We start from the raw sequence: 25,139 nt of genomic DNA on the forward strand, positions 1-25,139 counted from the left end.
ATCCAAATACAATCGCATTATGCAAGTCGCCAAAGCCAGTAATGATGCAAAGTGCCTTTGCTTTTCACTAACATTAAGCAAGTTTGCAGAAGATTGGTGGAAGAGATTGTCTCCGGATCGATCCAAAATTGGAGAGATCTATAAGCCATGTTTTGAAAGCAGTTTGTAGCAGCAAAGGCCTTTGACTTAGAAGCCAGTTCCTTAACTAGCGTCAAACAACAACCAGGGGAAAGCGTGAAGAAATACATCCAATGCATGATGGATGTTGCTACTAAAACCAAGGTTGCCAATGACATGAAATTGGTGGCCTTAACATCAGGACTTGCAACTGGATCTTTACTATGGGGAGGCCTTCAACGCAAAAGTGTAGACACTCTAACTAATTTCTTGAGAAGAGCTCAGGGATTCATAAATTTAGTAAAAGCTTATACTCGAGCATATGGACTACTTTTAGCACCTTCTGCCGATATACCAAATGCCCAAACTTCACAGGTGATAATGTCGGGTTTTATGCCCTAAATAAAACTCATTTCATATAATCAGATTTACTTATCAATAAAGATCAGAAATAACATTTTATGTTGCATGGTTCACATGATTTATTTCATGATTATATGTGTATATAATGTATGAATTCTTTTTAAGTCCAGAACATATGAGTTGGTTAAAGATTATAGTGTTGTCAGCACAGTGGAATATAATCTTAATCATATGTTCAAAAGTTTATTCCCTGATTTGTCAGAACACTGGATTTAGACTAACATGGTATAATCAGCGATAGGTATTCTTACACCTTGGAAAAGTGTTATGTCCTTTCCAGGACATTGGTAAAGTTTACCAGTATCGGATGTATGGAGTATACATCGGAAGGGACCGATATTGAACTTTGATTAGATATGTTAAAATTTACAGTAATATCTATTCAATTCAATATCACCTGTTGATCCTAGATCAAATGATCTCAATCCTGATATGGTTAGGTTCAATCTCAAGAGTGTTATTCGTGTTCTTTGATTTGTTAAGTTAAGCCTACTTTTGGGTTAGGTGATACTTACATTTTGGGAACACGGTAGTGCAATTGAGTGGGAGCGCTAACATAAATATGGAATCTATAGCTTCTATTTGGCAAATAGAAGTAAAGGATGATTTCCTTCGAGCTTAACCAAACGAAGATAAATGGTGGAGATCTCATTTCACTTAGGTGAAATATCATTTATACAGGGTTAAGTGTTTTAAGGATAAAATACATTGTAGGGTGTTACGGTAATTTAATCCCTTTACAGTGTAAATCATCTATATAGAGGATCATTGATCACATTAGGGTTATAAGAATGGATAACTAATGACGTGTCTATATCGTGGAACATATAGAGCGTTCTATATGACTGAGAGTGCAATTCCAAGTTCTAAGTGTGGATTCAATGAGGAATTAATAAGTTAGGGAATTTACTTGGTAAATTCGGTTCGACTTATTGGAAGCTCGGTTATATAGACCCATGGTCCCCATACTAGTTGAGACCATACTGCTTGTAAGACTCAGTTAATTGATTTTAATTAATCAATTATAATTCTAAAAGTTAGACTATGTCTACTTTATGAATTCTCACAGTTTAAGGATGAAATCGTAAAGAAAAGGGTTTCTAGGTTTAATTATTAATTGATAGACTTTGCAAGTCTAATTAATAATTATTTTAAATGACAATATTATTTAATAATCTATTTTAGTTATTAAATAATTAGTTTTGGCATTTAAATGATTAGAATTGGAAAAATGGCATTTTTGGAGAAATAGAAATAAAATTGAGGAAATTGCAAAATTCCATGTGAGGCCCATATACCCTATGGTCGGCCACCTCTTTGTGATTTTCCCAATTATTAATTTTATTTTTAATTGCCATGTAATTTCTAATCAAAGCCTAGCAAAAAATAGGAAAGTGGTTGATCACACTAAATAAGGCAGTTAATCAATTACACAGTAAAAGAGGAAACTGTTTATTTGGAAAATTGTGCTCTCCCTTTTCCCTATATAAAGCAACCCTTGTTCTCTTCACTTGTATGCCTATAAGCCACGAAATTCAAGAGAGAAAAAGAGAGAAAATTTTGAAATCCTTGTGAGATGAGTAGTGCCCACACACATCAAGTGGTACCTCAATCATAGTATGGAAGACTATGGAAATTCTACATCAAAGAAGGAGAAAAGAAGATCCAGGTTCAGATCTTGGTGATGCTCTGCTACAGAAAGGAATCAAGGGCTAGAGATCTGAACGGAAGGAGTCATATTATTCCGCTGCACCCACTGTAAGGTTTTCTAACTTTATATGTGTTTATTTTCATTGTTTTAGAATTCATATTAGGTTGTTAATCCAACATACTTGTTAGTAAATCTAGATCCTGGTAAAATAATTTCCAACAGATAACTCTATCTATTTACTCTCCAGTAGCTACCTTCACAACTCTTATGGTTTACGAGCCAAGTACTTCTGTGCAGTGCTAGTTTTTCCAAGTTTAGAGCTACACAAACCAGATACAGTGCCACTCCCAAATAAATAAACCAAAAAATGGAAGCTCTAGATTCTAACATAACCTAATCACGGAGTAAAAGTAGTTCAAAGGGTCCAAATTGGAGTGATTCTACAAAGAAGGGAAAGACCCAAGAGTTAAGATACACTAAGTACACAAGTCTTGTAGATCCTCAGGAGAACATGTATAAGGCGACTTGTAACATGGTTCATTATAAGAAGCCTCTGTCAATGTACAAGGGTAGAAGACAAAAAAGAGATCCAAATAAGAAGTGTGAATATCATGACGATATTGGACACACAAAAAATGAATGTGACTATCTAAAGGATGAAATTGAAAGACTGATACGAAATGGACATCTATCCAATTGGGTGAGGATTCCAGTCATTTATCCTAGACAGGGGGTTACACATGGACAACTTTTCATTCCGGGAAAACATGGAGCCATAAATCCTCCTCAAGGAGTAGGCCATCCGCAAGCTCCTGAAATCCAAGCTCCTAATGCACAAAACCTTCAGGGGGTGCAAAATGCATCAGCAGCAGCATTAGCTGTAACCTTCAGTCCAAGATATCCATACCCTCAAGGAGCTACTCTGCCAGCTTTGGATGGGCATGTACCAACCTTTTCTGGTGGACCACACATTGCCAGAAGCACCCAAAATGCACAGACAAAGTACTTGAATGAATTGAACCAAAACGAAGTTTGCAACCTGGTACAATTGCCTGCCTAGCATCCAAGGATGATGAATTTGCCAATGAATTTCATAGAAGACGATACCAGGCATGTACATTTCCTCACAACGACCCTTTGGTGATAGAGGTTCATATAGCAAACAAAAGAGTTTCCACAATTCTTATAGATAATAGAAGCTCTCTCGATATCATTTTCAAAGGTGCATTGAAAGCCATCGATCTTGTGGAAGCAAACATGCTGCCTTGTCTAATTCAACTACAAGGCTTCAATGGAGATACCCTGATTCCAATGGAAAAAATACAACTTCCAATGAAAATAAATGGAGAATTCTCTAGAAGCAATGAATTATCCTCTTTCAAGTATAGTACCTTTATCGTAGTTGATTATCCAATGAATTATAACGCCATTTTGGGACAACCATTTTTGATGGATTTTGAAGTTGGAACATCCCTTCTCCACTTATCCCTTAAGTTACCAGGTGACACCAGAAGCATTGGGACAATCAGAGGTGATCAAAGAAGCGCACGAAGTTGCTATAGTGTTTAAACAAGGACTATTCTCATGGTCCAGGAAGGAAATGTAGTAGAACTAAGAACATCTTTCCAACCAGCACTGAGGGTGGTCCAAGAAGATGAGTTAGATCCACAAAGGCGTAGAAGAAGTATGCATCGATAACGGAGACCCTACCAAAGTCATCAAAGTGGGGAAGAACCTACTTTCGGCAATGAAAGAAAAGATTGTCTCCGCAGTCAAAGCAAATAGTGATGTATTAGCTTGGAGACACTCTGATACATGATTGGAATTAGTCCTCGTGTGATTTGTCATGCACTCAACATAGATCCCAAGGTAGATCTAGTCCGACAAAAGCACAGAATTCTAGATCCAGTGAGATCAGAAGCAGTACAAATAGAAGTAGACAAGCTGGAAAACATTTACTTCTTCAAGGAAGCTCTATATCCCATATGGCTAGCTAATCCGATCTTGGTCCCAAAGCCTAATGGGACATGGAGAATATGTATAGATTTCCCAAATCTTATAAAAGCTTGCCCAAAAGACTGTTTTCCACTTTCACGAATTGATCAGATGGTCAACACAACTTCACGGTATGAGCTTTTGACTTTCATGGATGCATATTCTAGCTACAACCAAATCAAAATGCACGTGGCTAACCAGGAGCGTACAAGCTTTCAAACTGACAAACGAATCTATTGCTACAAGGTTATGCCCTTTGGTTTGAAGAATGTTAGAGCCACCTACTAGCAAATGGTTAATAAAATGTTTAAGAATGTATTGGGGAAGAATATGGAGGTTGATGTCGATGACATTCTGGTAAAATCAAAGACTTCCATGAGTAATCACGAAGATTTAGAAGAAGCCTTTACCATCATCCGGGAGTACGGAATGAAATTGAACCCTAAGAAATGCACAATTAGAGTTTCTTCAAGGAAATTCCTGGGTTTCATAGTTAGTTTGCAAGGCATCGAGGAAAACCCAAAAAAGATCAAAGCTCTTCTAGACATGCCTTCACCCAGAATACACAAGGATGTTTAAAAGTTAACTGGAAGAATTACAGCACTTACCAGATTCATTTCCAAATCCACAGATAACTGCATACCTTTCTTCAATGTACTTCGAGGAAATAATAAGTTTGAATGGACGATTGAGTATGAAGAAGCCTTCCAGCAACTTAATGAAGATCTAACACAAGCTCCAATATTGTCCAAACTAGTTGATGGAGAGTCGTTGTTCCTATATCTGGCAGTGTCAGATCATGCTATAAGTTCCGCATTAGTGCGATAAGAAGGAAAGGTACAACTTCTTGTGTAACGCCCTAATGTTAAGGCACACTACAGTGCTTAAATCAATTAAAGTGCTATCTTTGCTAACCAAAGAATTTTTTCGAAAAATGTGTCAAATTAAAACTTTTATAATAAATATTAAACTTTATAATTTACATAGTCATCTACGAATTCCGGGATCCCGTTTCTAAACTTTTATACAAAACATGCCAAAATACAATATCCAGGTCGCACAACGACTACAAAATATAACCCCAAATGTCTCGAGACTGAACACTCCAGGTCACGCTGTCACGACATGTACAATCCCATCTCAGTCAGGCTCACTCCTGTTCAGCTTTCACCTTTCCTTTACCTACACATGGAAGCAGAACTGTGAGTTGATAGACTCAGTAAGAAAAGCATATAACATATCATATAATGCCGACTTGTATCTAGGCACCCATACACCTATTTACAAGGCTTAACAGATGAGTAAGAACTTTCTAACTAGGATACGACCATGTACCATGTACCACATGCACTTAGTATACCTTCGTATTAGTGTAGGTAGGGTATGGATCGCACCTTGAGTACTGTTAAGTGTTGTACCACAGACACCTTGTACCTTCCCGTACAAGTGCTGGTAACACCACGACGTACTTTCAGACATCATACCCTTTGCCAATGCACTCTGTTCCGCAACCGTACAAGTGTTGGTAGTGTATGAATCACAACATATAAGCATGCATATACACTTAACACATATATACACTCAGATATTCATATTACACATTATACACAGTTCTGACCTTCTTTCCAGATTCAAGTGTGCTGGCCGACCTGAACGGAAAGTCTCGTGCTAGATGGATGCCCTAATCACATAATGAAACTCGGTAAAATCACATGATCAAAACCCTAATCCGGGAAACTCGAACCCACAACCCTAGGTTCTGTTATATTCTCTAGGGATTACACTAACTCAAGAAATAGGGAAACACCCAACTACGACGCTGAAATGGATGAGAATTGAGAAAATGGAGCATTCGGGGACCCTGCCAAAACTGGCTAGCCGGTTTTACAGGTACTAGTAAAACCGGCTAGCCGATTTACACCAGTTCACCCCAAAATTTCCATTTCTTGCTCAAAACTCAACCAAATGCAACCAAACCTTCCAGAGTACCTAATTAGGGTATAAGCAACATACTCCAACCAGTAATTCACATTAAAAACACATTAAATCAATTTATGCCATTAAAGACCGAAGCTTTTAGTTCCAAGCTCAAACTTGAGAAAAACTAATTTTATACACTAAACCAGCTGCTAGAAGCTGAAACCAACTCAAATGAACCCTAGAATTCGAACTAACAAACAACCTAAACCTAACAGCCATTAATTTACAAAATCACTACTTGAAACTAATTAAAATCTTGAGAAAACATATCTAGAAAGTATCTAGGGTTTACCTTGGCTTGGTTCCCTCTGAATCCTTGCTGAAAACACCAAAAATCAGTAGCAACTTCCTTTGTTCTAGGCTGGTTCGAAGAGAAAGGAAGGGAAGAGAGAGCTTTTCCCAATTTTTGGTATTTTCTTTAATTTCCTCCAAAATGAAAATAAGTTTTTTCTAACTAAACTCTTGCTGAAATTACAAATGCTAGGTGTCACTAACCTAGGGATCCACCTAACCCATCATTGAACAAATTACTAAAATACCATTTAGGTTATAACTTAGGCATTTTCAAACTTAAGGGTAAAATAGTCAAATTTCATAACCCCGCCTAACCTCGGTATTTTATATTCTCCAATATATATCCCACTAAGAAATAAGGTTCTAAACTTACCCATGTGATCAAACTAGCCATCCATCGCATTTTTTCGTTGTCGCTGAGCAAAAATTACAAAAATTGCATAATTCACATATAAGCCAAATAATACCCCTAGAGTTTAATAAAATCTCCCCATTTCTAACAATGGGACCCACAGATAATTAAATTCATAACTAATTATAAAAATATCAGAAATTAGTGCTAATTGCCTTTACTAATACAAATTACTAAAGCGATCATTACATCTCTTCTATTAGTAAGTAAGAGATTGCTGGGCGCGGAGTCCAAATATCCTATGATTGAAAAAGCTTTCATTTTGCTTAATAATTGCTTCGTGGAAGTTAAGACCATACTTTTAAGCTCATGCCACCAGGTTATCTGACCAACCACCCTCTCCGTCAATTGCTACAGAAGCTGGAGTCATTAGGAAGACTCCTAAAATGGGCAATGGAGCTAAGCCAATTTAATATACAGTATTAGCCAAGGATTTCAATCAAAGGTCAAGCTTTAGGTAACTTCATTGTCGAATGCACAGGGATACATGACGATCCTAAAATGCCAATCTTGGAGGAAGAAGTCTAGTATATGAAGACGGAGCATCAAATGAAAAGGGTTCTTGAGCCAGAATAATTTTGATCTCTCTTCAACAAATTCAACTCCAATGTGTGCTTTGCTTTGAATTCGAAGCCTCCAATAATGAAGCAAAACATGAGGCTATGATTTCTGGCTTACAATTGGCAAAATAGGTTGGCACCAAGAATATTGAGTTGTACAGTGATTCGCAGCTGGTTGTCAACCAAGTGTTTGGAAAGTACCAGACTACATGAGAAAAGATGGCTAGCATAGCAAAAACCAGGGAGCTATTGCAACATTTAAGCACTAATCTGTGAAGCAAATCCTCAGGGATAAAAATTCCTTCACAGATATGTTAGCTTAATTGGCAACAAATCCGAAAGTGGAAAAATACGGACTAGTCCCCATTGCATATCTACTCACTCCAAGCACAAAGACACTGGGGGTATCAGCCATTGATCACTCAACTTCCTAGATGGCCCCAATGCTCAAATATCTTGAAACAAGCACACTCTCGGAAGACAGAATTGCTTCACAAAAGATCCAATATCAAGCCCCTTGATACGTGATGATGGATGGGAAGTTGTACAAAAGAGGATTATCAATGTCGTACTTAAGGTCCATAGCTAGAATTGAGATAAGCAATGTCATGCATGAGATACATGAAGGATTTTCTGGAGATCACACATCCGGACCCAGTCTTTCCAAGAAAATTATTCGTCAAAGATATTTTTGTCCAACCATGAAAAAGGATTGCACTAAATATGTCCACAAATATGAACAATGCCACCATTATTCCAAAGTTCCAAGAGCCCCACCAATGGAGATAACCTTCATGATCAATCCTTGGCCTTTTGCCGTTTGGGGAATAGACTTAGTGGGATCATATCCAACTGGAAAAGGAGGAGTCAAATTCACCATTGTGGATGTTGATTACTTCACTAAGTGGGTAGAAGCTAAACCTATGAACATAGCGACCTACAAAAAGGACCTGGACTTTGTGATCAAGAACATCATGTGTAGATATGGACTTTCACACAAGATAGTGTTTGATAACAAAATGCAGTTTGACAATGATAAATTCACTGACTTTTGTGTCAAGCACGAAATTGTCAAAAGCTTTTCAGCTATGGCCAGACCTCAAGAAAATGGAAAAGTGGAAGCTATTAACAATATTTTGAAGACAACCTTGAAAAAGAAGCTTCAAGCTTGCAAAGCACACTGGCTGGAAGAACTTCCAAGAGTTCTTTGGGCCTACAGAACAACTAAAAGAACTTCAACCGGCCATACTCCATACTCTATGACATATGGATCCAAAGCAGTAATCCTAGTTGAATCCATAGTGCCTTCACATAGGAGAGAATCCTATGACCCTACTCGAAACCACGCTCTACTTCAAGAATCTTTAGATTTGCATCGGTCGCTCGTCCTCAATCCAACAGACAAGTCAAAGCTATGAATAAAACTTTGAAAGACACCCTAAAAAGGAGACTCAAAGTGGCAAAAGGGAACTGGCCCGAAGAGCTCCCTCAAGTGCTTTGGTCATACCACACCTCACATTGGACCTCGACTAGGCACACCCTTTTCTCGCTTACTTTTGGAAGTGAAGCCATGAATCCTGTGGAGATCAATATTGCTTCTCATCGCACACAATATTACGAACAACACTGTAATCATTTGTTGCTAGAAGAGTCTCTTGACTTACTTGATGAGAGAAGGGAAGAATCACAAATAAGGAACACGACCTACTAACAAAGGGTCAAAACATATTTCAATACCCAAGTACGCAGCAGAGAGATCAAAATAGTAAATATGGTACTTAGAAGAGTTTTTTTCTCGCAACACGGGACCCATCTGTAGGAGTACTTGAACTAAATTGGGAAGGACCTTACCAAATATCCTCCATAATTCATCGAGGGGTGTACAAGATTGCCAGATTAAATAGGGACTTGGTGCCAAGAATATGGAACAAATAACATTTGCGGAAATTCTATCAGTAATGACAGTTGTCAAGTTATTTTTATGGTTTTTGAGCTTCAAAGGAACGTCATTTAAATTTCCTTTTTAGACAATTGGATATTTATCTTTTAATATATGTTTGCACCTTTTGCAAAAATATCTCTTTTGTAATGTTACGTCCTCACCCAAATATTTTACAAGTAACCCAATACTTTTACAACTTGGGGGGCATGTAGGGTATAGGCCATAAGTATACTCCAATACTCTACAAAATAAATCTCAAAGTCATTACCGACACGTCACTTTAACACAAGGAGGGCTAATTACTAGAATTGATTATATCAATAGACGTTGCAGTAAAACTCAGTAAATATAATTCTATAATTACTAAGAGTTCGATTCTATATTTCTAATAGAATAATCATAGAATTAATAAACAAGATTATTTGATTGATGAGATTCAATAAATAATCTAGTTTCTTGGAGCTTAGAATTATAGGTCCATGGTCCCTGAATTGCCACCTTGAAACACTATCAAGGGTAGAGATAAAAGTTGTATGTGGAAGTTCAAAAAAATCTATTTTAATTTGTCAAAATAGTAATTATTTATTTTGTATATTAAAGTTTTGAAATTTTTGATCAACGGTTTCTAGTACAGTTCACTAATGGTCGTTATTCAGTGCAAACAATCTTAATTCGAATTGCTGATGTAGTATGTCATCTAAGTGAAGGTGCGGTATATGATAGAGATGATATATGACAAGGAACTATATGTAATTAAGCTATGTTTACCAAACATGTCAATTACTATAAAGACTTGATTCTTATAATAAAGATGATCAATGGTAAATTAGCATGAATCATGAGTAATCATAAACTCATGTTCATGTTATTAGTTTCTTTGATTCATTCATTAAAGTTTCTCTCAAAGAAGATGATTCTTACAACTTCTGTTTTGAGAATCTAATAATATGGATGGATGGGGATAGGATCTACAATTATGGAATCCTGACTTTCATAATGTATCGAATGTTTGTTCCCTTTAAGTGTTAATTTTGGAAATAAAAAGTTGTGCACAAATTTAGATTGGATCTAATTAAATTACAGTGAATTAACAGTACTAAAGGATAAAGAAGTAATTATAACGGTAAAATAGTAATTTGACCAAAACTAATTACGAACCAAGACAAGGAAGGGTAATCACTAGAATTGATTATATCGATGGACACTGCAGTAAAATTTTAGTAAATATAATTATATAATTACTAAGAGTTTGATTCATATTTATAGTGGAGTAATCAGAGAATCAATAAATAGGATTATTTGATTGATGAGATTTAATAAATAATCTAGTTTATTGGAGCTTAGAATTATAGGTCCATGGTACCCGAATTACCACCTTAAAACACTGTCAAGGGTAGGGATAAAAGTTGTATATGGAAGTTCAAAAAAATCTATTTTGATTTGTCAAAATAGTAATTATTTATTTTGTAATAAATAATTTACTTATTTTCAAATTTATTAGTTAAATAAATTGCGGAAAAAGACAAAAACTTTCTGGACAAAAGACACTCTAATGTCTCGTTAAGACATTGGTGGCGCCACTATCGCTCTGTCCTAATACAGCGATAGGTGCCTATAAGATAGGGTTGTCTCACTGGATTTATTTTTGGGCTAATTAAATAATTAATTCAAAAGATAAATATTTATTTAAATTTGAATTTAAAAATTAGTTATAAATAATTCTGATGGCTGAGATATTCTCTCAAGGTAGTTGAGAGATTTCCTCAAGTGGTTGAGAGATTCCTTTAATCGGTTATAGGAAATAAATATCTATAACAAAACTCGGTTATATTATTTATTCAAATGATTAAATATAGTTTAATAAATGATTTGAATTTAAATAATTAATAAAATAAATCTTTATTGATTTTTATTAAATAAACTGTATAAACTAAAAATGGATACGTATTATTTTTTGGTAAGCCTAAAAAAAGATTAATTATCTGATTAATCTTTTCTCTGCATCACTAGAGAATAGTTCTTGCTCATGTGTTGAGAATTCGACAAGAACTTTGTATAGACTTTATCCTACTAGCCCACACAAGTCCTTGTGTGTGGTGGAAGATTCAGAAGACTACGGTGTGAGTATTTCAAGATCAACTAAGGATACAACATAAAAAAAGACTTGAGAATACCGTTGTTGGATATTTATTTTACCAGGACCTTAGATCTGCTCACAAGTATGTTGTTTAAACACCCTAAATATGAACTTTCTAAAACGATAAAATAAACACATATAAAGTTAAGAAAACCTTACATTGATGCAGCGGAATTAATGTCTCCTTCCACTCAGATTTCTAACCCTTGTATCCTTTCTGTAGCAGAGTATAATCAAGATCTGAGTCCGAATGTCCTTCTTCTTCAAGTTTGATCCTTCACAGTCTTCCAATCTATGATTGAGTTACTGCTTGCTGTGTGTGGGCACTTACTCTCTCACTAGGGTTCGAAATTGATGAAGGGAAAAGAGAATAGGGATTTCGGCCAGGTATAGAAAGTGGGGAAGGCTCAGTTTTTCTGAAGAGAGAAATTTCTGTCAGATTACTAATGAAAGCATATTATAAAAACTTCTTATTTGACTGAGTCATCACTTTTTATTTATAGGCAACTACTAGGTTTAGGTTAGGAATTATTTGGCATTAAAATAATGAAAATATTAATTTGAAAAACCCTTGATAAGTGGCCGGCCATGGTGTTATAGTGGGCCCCACTTGATTTTGCAGTTTTATCAAATTTTATCTCTATTTTCTCAAAAACGCCAATTTTCCAATTCTAACCTTTTAAAATGCCAAAACTAATTATTTAATAACTAAAATAGATTATTAAATAATATTGTCATTTAATTTAATTATTAATTAGACATATAAACTCCATTAATAAATAAATAAACCTAAAAACTCTTTTCTTTACAATTTCACCACTGCTTAGTGAAAATTCATAAATTAGACATAGTCTAACTTTAGAATTATAATTGATCAATCACGAATCAATTAATGAGTCTTACATGCAGAATGTTCTCAACTAGAATGGGGACCATGGATCTATATGCTGAGCTTCCAATAAGTGAACCAAATTTACCAAGTAAATTCCTACTTATTAATTCTTCGTTGAATCCACTCTTAGAACTTAGAATTGCACTCTCAGACTTATATAAAGCATATTGTATGTTCCACGATATCAATATGCTATCTCATTTAACCATTGTTATAATCTTATTGTGATTTAAAGATCCTCTATATAGATGATCTACATCGAGATGGGATTTCTTTACCGTTCTCACCCCTCAATGTATTTTGCCCCTTAAAACACTTAGCTACCTGTAAATGGTGTTTAGTGATCTAATGATTAGTCAGTTAAACAAGAGCTCATCCATTTACTTCTATTTGCTAAGCTCGAAGGGAATCATCACTTGACTTCTATACACCAGTAGAAGCTATAGATTCCATATTTATGTTCAGCACTCCCACTCAATCATACTATCATGTTCCCAAAATATACGTATCACCCTGACCTAAAAGTAGGCTTAACTAATAAATCAAAGAACATGAATAGCACTCCTGAGTTGAGCCTAAGCATATCAGGATTTAGATTCTTTTAATCTTAAGATCAACTACTGATATTGACTTGGAAAGATATGTATAACGGTAAGTTTGTAATATCTTAACTTAGTTGCAATATCGGTCCAGTCCAATGTATACTCCATACATTCGAAACTAGTATACTTTACTAATGTCCTGGAAAGAACATAACACTTACTCCAAGTGTAAGTACACATCATCGCTGATTATCACATTAGTGTAAATCCAATAACACTGATGAAACAGGGACCAAGTCTTTTGATTCATATGATCACAATCACATTCCACTGTGTTGACGATACTGTAATTGTGAATAAACATATGATCTGGATTTAACTGATTTTGTGTGTGTAATTGTAATAAACATATTAAACCATTAGCATGTAAAATTCATGCAAACATCAATCACTTCAAATTTCTTATATTGATAACTAATCAGATTGTAAAGAGTTTTATTTAGGGCATAAAACCCAACAACCCTGATAGGCTTCGAGAGATAAATTATCTTTTTATCTATTTTATTTCAAATATAATATATTTGCATGTGGTGATCCTGAGAATATGGTACGATAATAATCATAAACTTTTATTCTGCTGTGTACCCTATTTAGTACTATAAAACTAACATAACTCTAATAAGGGGTGATTTCCAGCGGCGACAAGAAGATCGACAGTGGCAGGGATGAATTTAAGCTTGGTATTCTTAATAAATGGAGGAAAAAAATTTCCCGAAAATGGAGATCACAAACCATTTTTCAGAAAAAATAAAAAAAATAATTATTAAATGAGTAGTTATGAGAAAATAAAGAGAAACAAAGAGAGATTCAGTGAAAGAGGTTGAGAGATTATATGTGAAGGAAAAAAATAAAAATGAGACATCTTTTTTGAGTTTTTCACAGTACGAAAAGAAGGAAGAAAAGATAAGGTCTTTGGTAGTGTTTTTCTTCATTAACACATCGTTGGTAGAAGTTTTAACTTAAAACTATAAGTGAAACACATCATTTCTCATAGATTTGTTAACTTTTGTGAGCAGAGTTAAGTGTGGCGACAAAAGTTTTCCCACCAACATTTTTTCTCCTATTGTCCACGTTTTTGTTATAGGGAAATTTTCCCATCAAAGCTTTTGTGGGTGCTTATAAAAGTCTCATTTTTTCCACCAAAAATATTGTACGAAGGAGGAAAACTATCTCAACTTTTACAGGCGAATGACTATTAAGACTTTGGTGTAGCAACCTTATACATGCTCGTGTACTTTAACACGATAAAGCACTGTTTCCTAGCGTGCTACATCACTGGAGAGGTAGCATAAAAACTATGCATAATATGCCAATAAAATTATCCTTTGATGTTGCAACAATATTAAAGAGTTGCCAAAACTTCTATTTTTATAGTGATATTAGTGAATATTGTCGCCCCTACAATGCTCTTCGTTGTAGTAGACTATTAACTTTTTCAATTTGTTTTGTCTCTCTTTGATTATTATTATTATTATTATTTGAATAATTAGCAATTTTTTTTCTTGAACTTTCAATAATACTAGTTTTATCCCCTAAAATATACGACTTGTTAAGAATCCTCCCTGAACTTTTACATTTATAAAATTTAGTCCTTCCATTAGGTTTCATCTAGGGGTGTGCAGAAAGTCATCCAATCCAATTACAATCGATCTATCCAATCCTAACCGATCCAATAGAATCGTATATACAATCATAATTGGATCGGATGAGATGTAAATTTTGAAAATCCAATCCAATCAGATCAGATTGGTTGTTGGATGAGACACCGATCCAATGGATAACTGACCAAACCGATCCAATTATCATCCAATGGTCATCCAATCATATTTATATATTTTTAAAATATATTTATAGTTTTATATATTAAATATATTATATTTAAAAATTTATATTAATTAATTTAATATACATTTAACACATAAGTTAATAAAAAAAAATTAAATCTAAAATATTAATTCTCATCTTCCTAAATGTTAATAAAATTGTCAATGCGTATTGAATAAATTTTATTTTTAGTAGTTTTATTATGAGATCATGAGAATTAGGTTGGACTAAACTAATGTTTATTATGTATGTTGGATTATTAAGTTTTAAATTATGTTTTTTTTTTTTATATATATATTTTTTAATGAAATCAACTAAATGGTAGCTAAAATGGATTGGATGGATCCAATCCAATCCAATAGAAAACCAGTCAATGCATCCAATGATTGGAATGGATTTAATCTGATACATCTATTGGATCAGATTAGATCGGATGACTCAATTCGATTGGATTGAATCGGATGATAAAATTCAATATCCGATAAATAATTAGATTGGATCGATTGGGTCAAAATCCATTGGATACGATCCAATGAACACTCCTAGTTCCGTCCCATTATTCTGTTTAAATGCTGACGTGTCTTTATAAATTAGCAACTTTACCCCTAAAGTTTGACAACTAACAAATCATACCCCTCAAAATAAAAATGAGAAAGATTCAATATTTTTTTTTAGTAAATCTTAAAAAATTAATTTAGATCTTAAAAAAAAAATCATTTTGAATGATTAAGAAATTTAAAAAAGAAATTAAAATTTTAAAATTAATTAAGCAATTTAAAAAATTATTTATTTATTATTAAAAAAATATTTAGATATTAAAATTTTAATTTTTGTAAAAACTACATTTTACGGGAATAAACTTGGATCTATTTTGTTTTTCTCAAAAAATGTATTTGTTTAAGTAAACGTAATATTTTTTTCAAAATAATTTTATATTTTTATTGAATTTTTAACAATTTTTTGTTGTTAATTATAATGTTTATAGATCAACTATAATGTATGCATATTGTTTCGTAACAATGATTATTTATATTTATATATTGTATGATTATTAGCTAATATATGATTAAAAATTAAAAATATCACTCACAAAATTTCTCACTTAGTAAAAGTATAATAGTTATCAAAATAATTTAATTTATATTAAATTATAAAAGATTTTAATGGAAAAACTATTAGTAAAAAAAATAAAAAAGTGTATTTGTATGCATAATATTTTATATAAAAAGTGGAGCTCTCGATTTTTTTTCTATTAAATGATGTGAGGATTTAATAGTAATTAACAAAAAAAAAAAAATTGTAATTTATTGTAGGAATCCCAAGGCTGGATAAGTATATATTTAATATTTAATATAATTTTTTTGATACTGTGAAGGATTCGAATTCGAGACTTCTATCTAATGTATGTAATGGTCAGACAATCCACGGGCCACATATTTAATATAACTTAGAACCAATAAAATATAATGACATATATCACAAATTTAAAGAGAAAATGGATGTAGGAGCAAGCCATTATAATTTGTAATTACTCTCAAGTTACATTTATGGGGAAGAAGAATTGAGAAACAGCTAAATAAAAGATGAAAAAGGAAGGAACAAGTTCCATTTATATTCAGATTACGATCTCCTCTAGGAGATGTACGTACGTAATCTTTTGCTCTATAACTAAGATATGTATATAACTACGTACGTAGCTAGCCCCAAATGTTAAATATAATATCATGTATATATTTATGAACTCTGCTGAGAAGACGTAGAAATCTTGGACATCTCTAGTGGTCCTCCTCCAATATTGTTAGAAGTAACACTAACAACACTAATTGGTCTAATGGTGTCTGTGATTGGCAATTGATCAATATTTTTGGATGGTGCCGATGGTTCTATTGGATCTTTGCTTTTGCCCCAAACCACAGTGTAGAGTCCCATCACTATGAATATGGCTCCAATTATACTGATTTTTCCCAATTCAGAAGGAAAAAAGACTAACACGTTAGAAAAAAAAAGGCAAAAAGTAGGTTATTATAGATTGTAGTTTGTAACTAATACATATATATATCTATGTATACATATTATTATATGATAATATTAAGAAGAAGAAGAAGTAGGTACCTTCCAAGGTGGACTTGTTCAGCCAATACAATGGCACCAAGAGCGAAGGTTATGATCATGCACAGAGGACTGAATGATGTCACAAAAACGGGGCCTCTTTCTCTTATCACCATTCCTTGCACATAATATGCAATTCCAGAGCACACAACACCCTATATTTTCCAACACTTAATTAATTATAATATTTACAATATTTATATATATGCATATATAAAAAATTTGTACGTATCAAAACTTTTTATCTTCATTTTGTTTTCTTTTCTATTTAAAATCTCTAACTTCTTAAAACGTTAGCATCAATATTGGCTGTTTACACTATTTCATCTAAAACTGGACTAAGGATATGTTAACTTTTCAAAGCTACGTTGAGATTTAAAAACAGAAACATTTGAGAACAAATAAGCAATAAAATTATAGTGAGAAAGGGTATGAAGGTACTGACAGAGTAGACAGCAGCAAGAAGTCTGGAATCCCAGCCAAGAACCCAAACATGCATGTCATGTTCGAACACAAAAGTGACAATGCCACCTTCCAACACACCCATCAAGCATATCCAGGCTGTGAGAGACAGCTCCGCCGGATATAGCTTCAACGTAAATGATTGTAAAATGAAGAAGGTGGCCCATCCACCGCAGCTCCCAACAAGCATGAGGGTTCCGAGGACCCAGTGGTGGTCCCCGGACTCGGCGCTGGAGCTCTGTTGTCCGCTCGAGGAATGGCTGTGTATGATGTCTAGGATGGGACCTTTGTACAGTGTCATCACCATTGCTCCTGAAACTGTAATTGCTGTCCCTATCACCTTTGCAAGGCTATGCCACTTTTTCACATTCACTGTCTCTAACTGTATAAATGTATATAATTAATTACAAAAATTACTATTAATATTGTACCTTTAATACACATAGAATAGATAATAAATAAAGGTAAAATGGAAAAAACTAAGGAGGATTACTATTAGCCACAAGCTGTGTATAGCATTAGGTGGCCCCTAGCATTAGTATAAAATGGTGCCTTGTAAATAGCTTGCAATATTCCTTAGTAGTGCTAGATACTATATATATAGTTCGTTTAAGAATTTCAAAAGAAAATACCTGAAGGCGAAAGCCAATATGAAGGTAATAGCAGGTAAAATGTTCACAATAGCGGATGCAAATGTTGCAGAGGTGTACTTCATTCCCAAATTGTACAAGTTTTGATCAAACACGGGCCTGCAGTTGTAGTCGTATAATTAATTAGTTATTGTTATTAATTAAATAATTTTGTTATATTACACTGTAAATCTACATGAAAATTATTGCTAAGCATATCTGGGGTTGATAAAGTAATGTGTAAATATACTTAATGAAACAAATTATCATTACATGTATAAGATATTAAGTAGCTTCTTAGTGTGGGTTGTTTTGCTGTGTGCTTATAGAAATATGAGGGTTTAGCTAACTTAATTATTTTATATGAATATAAATAAATTAATACTGTTTGAATATTATTTTGGCACTATAAATTAATTAAAAAAATAGAAAATTGATGTTTACAATGTACGACACCAGTATTTATAAATTTTAGAATTTCCTAGTCCTTATATGAACAAAATTTGTCATACATACACATAGTCGTATTATTATATGTCAATAAAAAATGAATATATTAAATGGAGAGAATATATATAGATATATATATATATATATATATATATATAAGAAGAGTATCGACATCACATTTCCATTAGCAAATAGCAACGAAGACAGGATATATCTGGATATAAATTTGTTTCCCAATAATAAAGCAACATACAGTATTATCATGAAATTAGAATCTTCTATCATCAACTTTAGAGCAATATATAAAAGTAAAACAACGACAAAGGAAAAAGTGGTAAATTTATATATTTATTTTTTTGTTGAAGTTGTTTAATTGTAGATGCATGCCAGCATATGTTTGTGCATGAAAAGTTCACATAATTTAAGATGCAAGGAATATACCTAGGCCCACCATTGGCAGTGACTCATGTTTCATTCCAACAAAAGTATATGCTATTATATTTAGGAAGTTCAATTATATATGCATCATTTCAATACATATATTTATATGCATCATATAATAATATATTAATGCCTTATATAAAATACAAACAAAGTATTGCTCAAATTAAATATTATTGTGTCATATAGTGCATGATCATGATGAATCAATATGTTCTTCAATCATTCGTAAGTTCGTAACCATGCATGATCAGTTATAATTAATTAATATAAACACACAACGTGTGATAGGCCATTACTCTAAGAAACCAAGCAGCGCTATGCGTAGGAAGATCGGAAGAGTCATCTTTGGCCTTACTTTCCTGTAAAAAAAAAAAGTGTGGTAAAGTACATATACGATCAAAACAAGTTGTTTGAGCCATTTCATCTATATATATATATATAAATAATTTATTATATATATTATACATATATTTGTATATGTTGGCATAGTATAATTTAATATGTTTCTTGAGACGTACGTAAGAAATATTCATATATAACGTAGGTAGGTTGTAGAAGTAGTACCTTTCAAGCACAAAGGCAAAGGGAGCTATGATTAGAAAAGCAACAACGTGACGGTATACAGACAAGACGAAGTGACTCATGCCATGCTTGAAGGAGACCATGCTTATAATATACATCCCTGCGTAGCCAAACTGCAGAGAAATCATAGCCAAATATGGCTTCATCTTCGTAACACTCTCACTAATCTTTCCCCCATGTGACCCAATAATACTATTATTATTATCTCTCATAGTTGATGATACCTTAAACTAATTAATCTAGCTATAGTAAGTACTATATTCTATCTTCTAAACCTCTCTCTATAGGTGATATATTGATACTTCTTTTGCTGCGAATGTATACCAAAATGAGGAATGCGTCTTCTTATAGGCACAAAATTAGGAAGACTGTATATCAGTGAATAACAGAGTAATATTATTCTATAAAAAATATATATGAATGGCCCACTTTTTGTACGTTGACACGTCAAACGCAATACAAATTCCCTTATCCATTAAGAGAATATACAAATACAAAATCCGTGGGTTTTTCTAAGTAATAAAGAACCCTTGTGCTATCATAATCAAATAAGGCAAAAAGGGAGAGAGATAGTATAACTAATTGAATCTCTTTAAAAGACAATAATGTTAGTACCTTTTCTTAATTTTTTTGGGGGGGATTTGTTTGTTTTCTTTATTTATACATATTTTTCTTTTCGTGAGTGGGGATTTATAATTCATTGATGACCATCAAATGGGAATTAGGTTTAGTGCTCTCCAATGTCATATAGGCAGCTTATGTGGGGTTTTTGTAAAGGTTGGGTGCTATGAAGAGTGGATACCACTTGGAGAAAAAAAATGCCAATTACTGTGTTGAACTCATCTCTCATCGCTGATTAATCAGCTAGCGAGCTGTAAAAAACGTACATTTATATATGTTTATGATGAATTATTTATTATCTGCGTATATAAATCTTTAGCTAGCTAGTGCGGATGACATGGCTTGCTGTAGTTAAAAAATACAACCTACTTCTCTAATTGATTCTTCATATTACTCCATTCATTAATGTCTATACACCATATTTCACAATTAAATAAACATTGCAAACCATTTGAGAAAGAGGACACCACAGTTATCAACAAAAATTATGTATACAACAGTATGTATACTTAATTCTGAATTAGTCATCATTAAAAGTTCGAAGACAGATCTCAGTGAAATAAATGGGGGCCACCTCCTCTAAATTAACAGCTCCTGACCCAAACCATATTGTCACTGCAAGAAAAAAAAAAGTTATAGACACCACCAAATTAGGGCATACAAACTCAACTTTTAGTGCCAATGAATATGTAAGCACAACTTGTCGTGCTTAAAGGTTCGTGCCTAAAAACCTCAATGGGTACCACAAATAATATTATGCCAATTCACTAATTTAACGGCACAATACACGTGATGCCCAATTGAAATCATAAACTCTATTAGCCATACGTTTAGGCATGACTTTATCGTGCCCAATGAGTTTTATTTTTTTAAAAAAAAAAAATTAAATTGTATTTTATGATTATTTTACATCTATATTTAAATTAATAATTATCAAAAACTAATAAAAATTAATTTGTAAGAGTGTCTTTTACCATCTAAATGAACAATCTAAACTACAATAAAATATTCAAATAACTAAATACAACAACTAAATTAAGTGTTCAAATAAACAATACTTATATCATCACATTCATACAATTACAATACAATACTATAATCCCAATTTTGTGAACTCCTCCTCCTCCTCATCATCATCATCACCATTCTCTCCAGACTATTGTTGTAGAATTTGCGGCATTTGTGGATAGTAATTAAGCTTGCTGTGATACTTCTAGAGTTTGCGGGTAGTACAGTTACTGTATGTGTGGCATTTATTGCATTGGCGTCATCGGTGACAGAAGCTGCAGTGTCTGCTGCACTGAAGGCATCTGCTGTAAATTTGACATCTGATGCATATGTGCCATCTACTGCAATGAATGCACCTGGTGCATCTGTGGTGTCTGCTGCTGCATTTCTGGTGGCTGTTGTTGCATCTGTGGTGTGTGTTGCATGGAAGGTTGCTGCTGCATTTGTGGTGTGTACTGCATGGAAGGCTACAACTGAATTTCTGGTGTCTACTACATCGATGGCATCTAGTGCATCGAAGGTTGTTGCTGCACCTCCGGTGGTTGTTGTTGCATCTACTTTGTCTATTGTGTTTACTGCATATTCATCACCTGCATCTACGACATCGACAATGACAACCAAGAAAAAGGGGACATTTGCTGAGGTGATGATGAAGGATACATAACACTACAACATTTATTGTTAATAGCGGCGAATGAGTTTGCCGCTAATAAAGGAAAATTCTACAGCTATTGGCCATTAGCGAGGGCAATCTGCCGATGATGGACGAACAATAATAATTGGACGCTATTAATGGTTATTGGCAGCAGATTTTGAGTTTGCCGCTAATAACCACCAATAGCAGTGGGTAATAGCAACAGATGCCCACCGCTAATGATGTATGTTAGTTTCGTTAATCAAAACTGACACATATTATTAGCAGCGAGCATCCGCCGCTAGTAATTAAATATTTCAAAAAAAATTTAAAAATGAAAATCTATTAAATATAAATATAAAAATTGATAATAAATTATAAACATTATAATTATATTAGTAATAAATTATATAAAAATTTAATTTAATTTAACTAATTTTAAATATTATAATTTACCACTAAATAATAAATACAATATTCATTACTATTATAATGTCTCAAATTAAACTAAATAAATAAAATATACTTTATATTTGTAGTGTCTAAATTATTAACAAATATAAACTAATTATTCCATAAAATCATCATTAAGGTCTTGAAGAAAAAAGTCCTAATACGCATTATTATTATTATTGGGAGGTCCCGCTAGCTAGCTGTGGCGGAGAAGGAACATATGGTTGATCTGACGATAAACCAAGTGTAAGTTTCTCTAATTGAGCTTGATTGAGTATTGGGGTCAAGAAAATTATTACTCCTGCAAAGAACATGCAAATATTCTAAAACTTGGGTTTAGGGTTTAGGGTTTGAGGAGACTACAAAGCGGTTCCATATTGCGGACTAGACTATTGTTGCTGCTACGGAGAATGTCAGCGTTGATGTGTTGTGGAGGAGTGGCATAACTCTGAGAAGACAAACTACCAAGATTTTGCGATTGACTGTACATTTAAATAAAGTTATCAAACTGTGAGTAATATAAATTGGCAAATTATTTAGGTATCAGACTACTCCTTAATGTGTCAAGTATAGTTATAAACATATCTGCCACAATGATACATTTTATTAGGGGGCGGAAGAGGCGCAACTGACTGACTTTGATTGTATTATTTTTTTTCTTTACCTTTGATACTATAACCCACACCTCTTTGATAGTCAAGTCTTTCACCAAGAACTTCTCTAAGTACGTCGAATTGAAAACTACTATCAAATTCAATATCAGATGTATCACTCTGAGATTATCTTTTGAGTCGTTTCCTATCAAGCTCCCTACACAGTTCTCCCTATTTAAATAAAATATTATTATAACATATAATTAATATAATATTTAAATTAATAATATAATATTTTATTTACTTACAAAATCTTCTGCATCGACTTCGTTGACAAAACTACTAGACGGTTTTTTCGTATGAGCCACCCTCCATACATCGACCACATGCTCTTATGGTTGACCACCTTATATAATAATAAATGAATAAAAGAGTTTATAATGTATTTTAAGATATATTATATTAAAAAATAAATGATAAATATTACTACTTACAAAGTTGTGACCTATAAAAGCCAGCAATCTTGTGTTATGCATTGTTGGATATTTCATCAACTGTCTATTTGCTTTGTTTTTTTCATAGCGATTCAAAAAAAAAATCGCTAATGAACAGTTCGCAAATAGGCTTCTAATTCTCCTTATTCAAGTTGTTGGGGGGTAGGTCAAGAACTTTCTCCCAATCTTCTAGTTTAGAGTAATATTACTTAAACCACCTATGTTTGATGGTCTTTCTCTCACTATATCGCTCTGCCATCTCTGTATAAAGAGTTCCCGTTAGTTGGTCTTGATATGGATTCTCATCAATATCAAAATAAAACTACATGATAAAGCAAATAAGGATTTATATTAATGTTGGGCTTTGTGCCCTAAATAATAGGGGTGTACGTCGGTCGGTTTAGTCGGGTTATAGTATATTTTTATCAACCCAATATAAATATCGGGTTGCGAATATTTAATCGTAACCCGCCCAATCAAAAATTAGAGAAAGTTCAACACGCCCAATGATTTCATCGGTTTGGTCGGGTTAACCCGTCCAAACTGTTCTTCACTTTTTTTTATATAATTATTATTGTTAGTTTCTACTATTCAAATAATTAGATTTTTAAAAAAATAAAAATATATTATTTATATTTCAAGTTAAAAAAATACTATAGTTTAAATTAATTTTAAGAACCTTAATTTAAGATAGTTTAACTAATAAAATAACTGAATAAAATAATTAAAAAAAGTAATAAAATATGGTAGAGATTTTAAACTTTAACTTCAATATCCAAATACAATAAAAATTATTAACTATAAAGTCTAAGTGTTAAGTTAAACACTAAAATGTCTAAACTTTAAATACAAGATAGTTTAACTAATAAATGTAATTTATGTGATATAATATATACACTTCTATAAAAAAAATATATAAATCGGTTTAATTCGGTTTATTCGAGTTAATTGGGCGGTTTAGAATAATTTGTAAACCATCCAATATATTCATTGGACGGTTTGGATTTTTATTGTATTATTTTGGGTTGTATTTTTTGTCGGTTTATTCGATTTGGTTTGGGCAGTTTATTCGGGTTGGGCGGTTTGTAAATTTTTTCGAACACCCCTACTAAATAAAACCCTATTTCAATGTAACTTATTTTTATTCAATTATCAATAAAGAAACAGATTTATTTTCATTACTTATTTAATGTGTTATTTGGTTCATGTGATCATTTATTTGTTTATTTGATTTATAAACTCATCCAAATTCTTATCACGTTGATATTCTTGTTTATTGTGTTGTCAATACAGTGGAAAGTGATCAAGATTGTGTGATTAAATGTATTCTTATCATTTATTAGTACACAGGGTTTAACTGATAGGATAATCTACAATGTAATTTACTTGTACCTTGGATAAGTGTTATGTCCTTTCTAGGGTATTGGTTAAAGTAAACTTGGGTTGGATGTATGGAGTATGTATCAGAAGGGATCGATATTGAACTTGGATAAGATATAAGAAACTTACCGTAGTATTTATTCAATTTAATATCACCTAGTTGATCTTTGATCTAATGATCTCAATTCTGAGATAATTAGGTTCTAGTTCAGTTGCATTATTTGTGTTCTTAAATCTGTTCGTTAAAGTCGACTAATAATTCTTCTCGTGACATATAGATTAAGGACATGGTAGTTTAATTGAGTGGGAGCGCTAATCATAGATACAGAATCCATAGCTTCTACCTTGACATAGAAGTCAAACGATGATTTTCTTCGAGATTAGCTTAATAGAGATAAATGGTTGAGTACTCATTTCAGTGATTATATTAGTTCACTAAAATATTATTTAT

General features: G+C 33.0%; 1 protein-coding gene across 1 annotated transcript; it reads right to left on the reverse strand.

The window, feature by feature from the left end:
* Nucleotides 1-16,265: 16,265 nt before the first annotated feature.
* LOC115724608 (WAT1-related protein At4g08300) lies at nucleotides 16,266-19,830 on the reverse strand. The gene is made up of 6 exons (XM_061117165.1): nucleotides 19,488-19,830; nucleotides 19,220-19,282; nucleotides 18,031-18,149; nucleotides 17,384-17,781; nucleotides 16,942-17,093; nucleotides 16,266-16,783 (listed from the first exon to the last, which is right to left on the reverse strand). The coding sequence occupies exons 1-6, from the start codon at nucleotides 19,715-19,717 to the stop codon at nucleotides 16,564-16,566; spliced, it is 1,182 nt and encodes a 393-aa protein (XP_060973148.1). The 5' UTR covers nucleotides 19,718-19,830; the 3' UTR covers nucleotides 16,266-16,563.
* Between the last annotated feature and the right edge of the window lie 5,309 nt (nucleotides 19,831-25,139).

Source organism: Cannabis sativa, chromosome 6 (assembly GCF_029168945.1).
Source record: "Cannabis sativa cultivar Pink pepper isolate KNU-18-1 chromosome 6, ASM2916894v1, whole genome shotgun sequence".
In the NCBI taxonomy this organism is placed as follows: Eukaryota; Viridiplantae; Streptophyta; class Magnoliopsida; order Rosales; family Cannabaceae; genus Cannabis; species Cannabis sativa.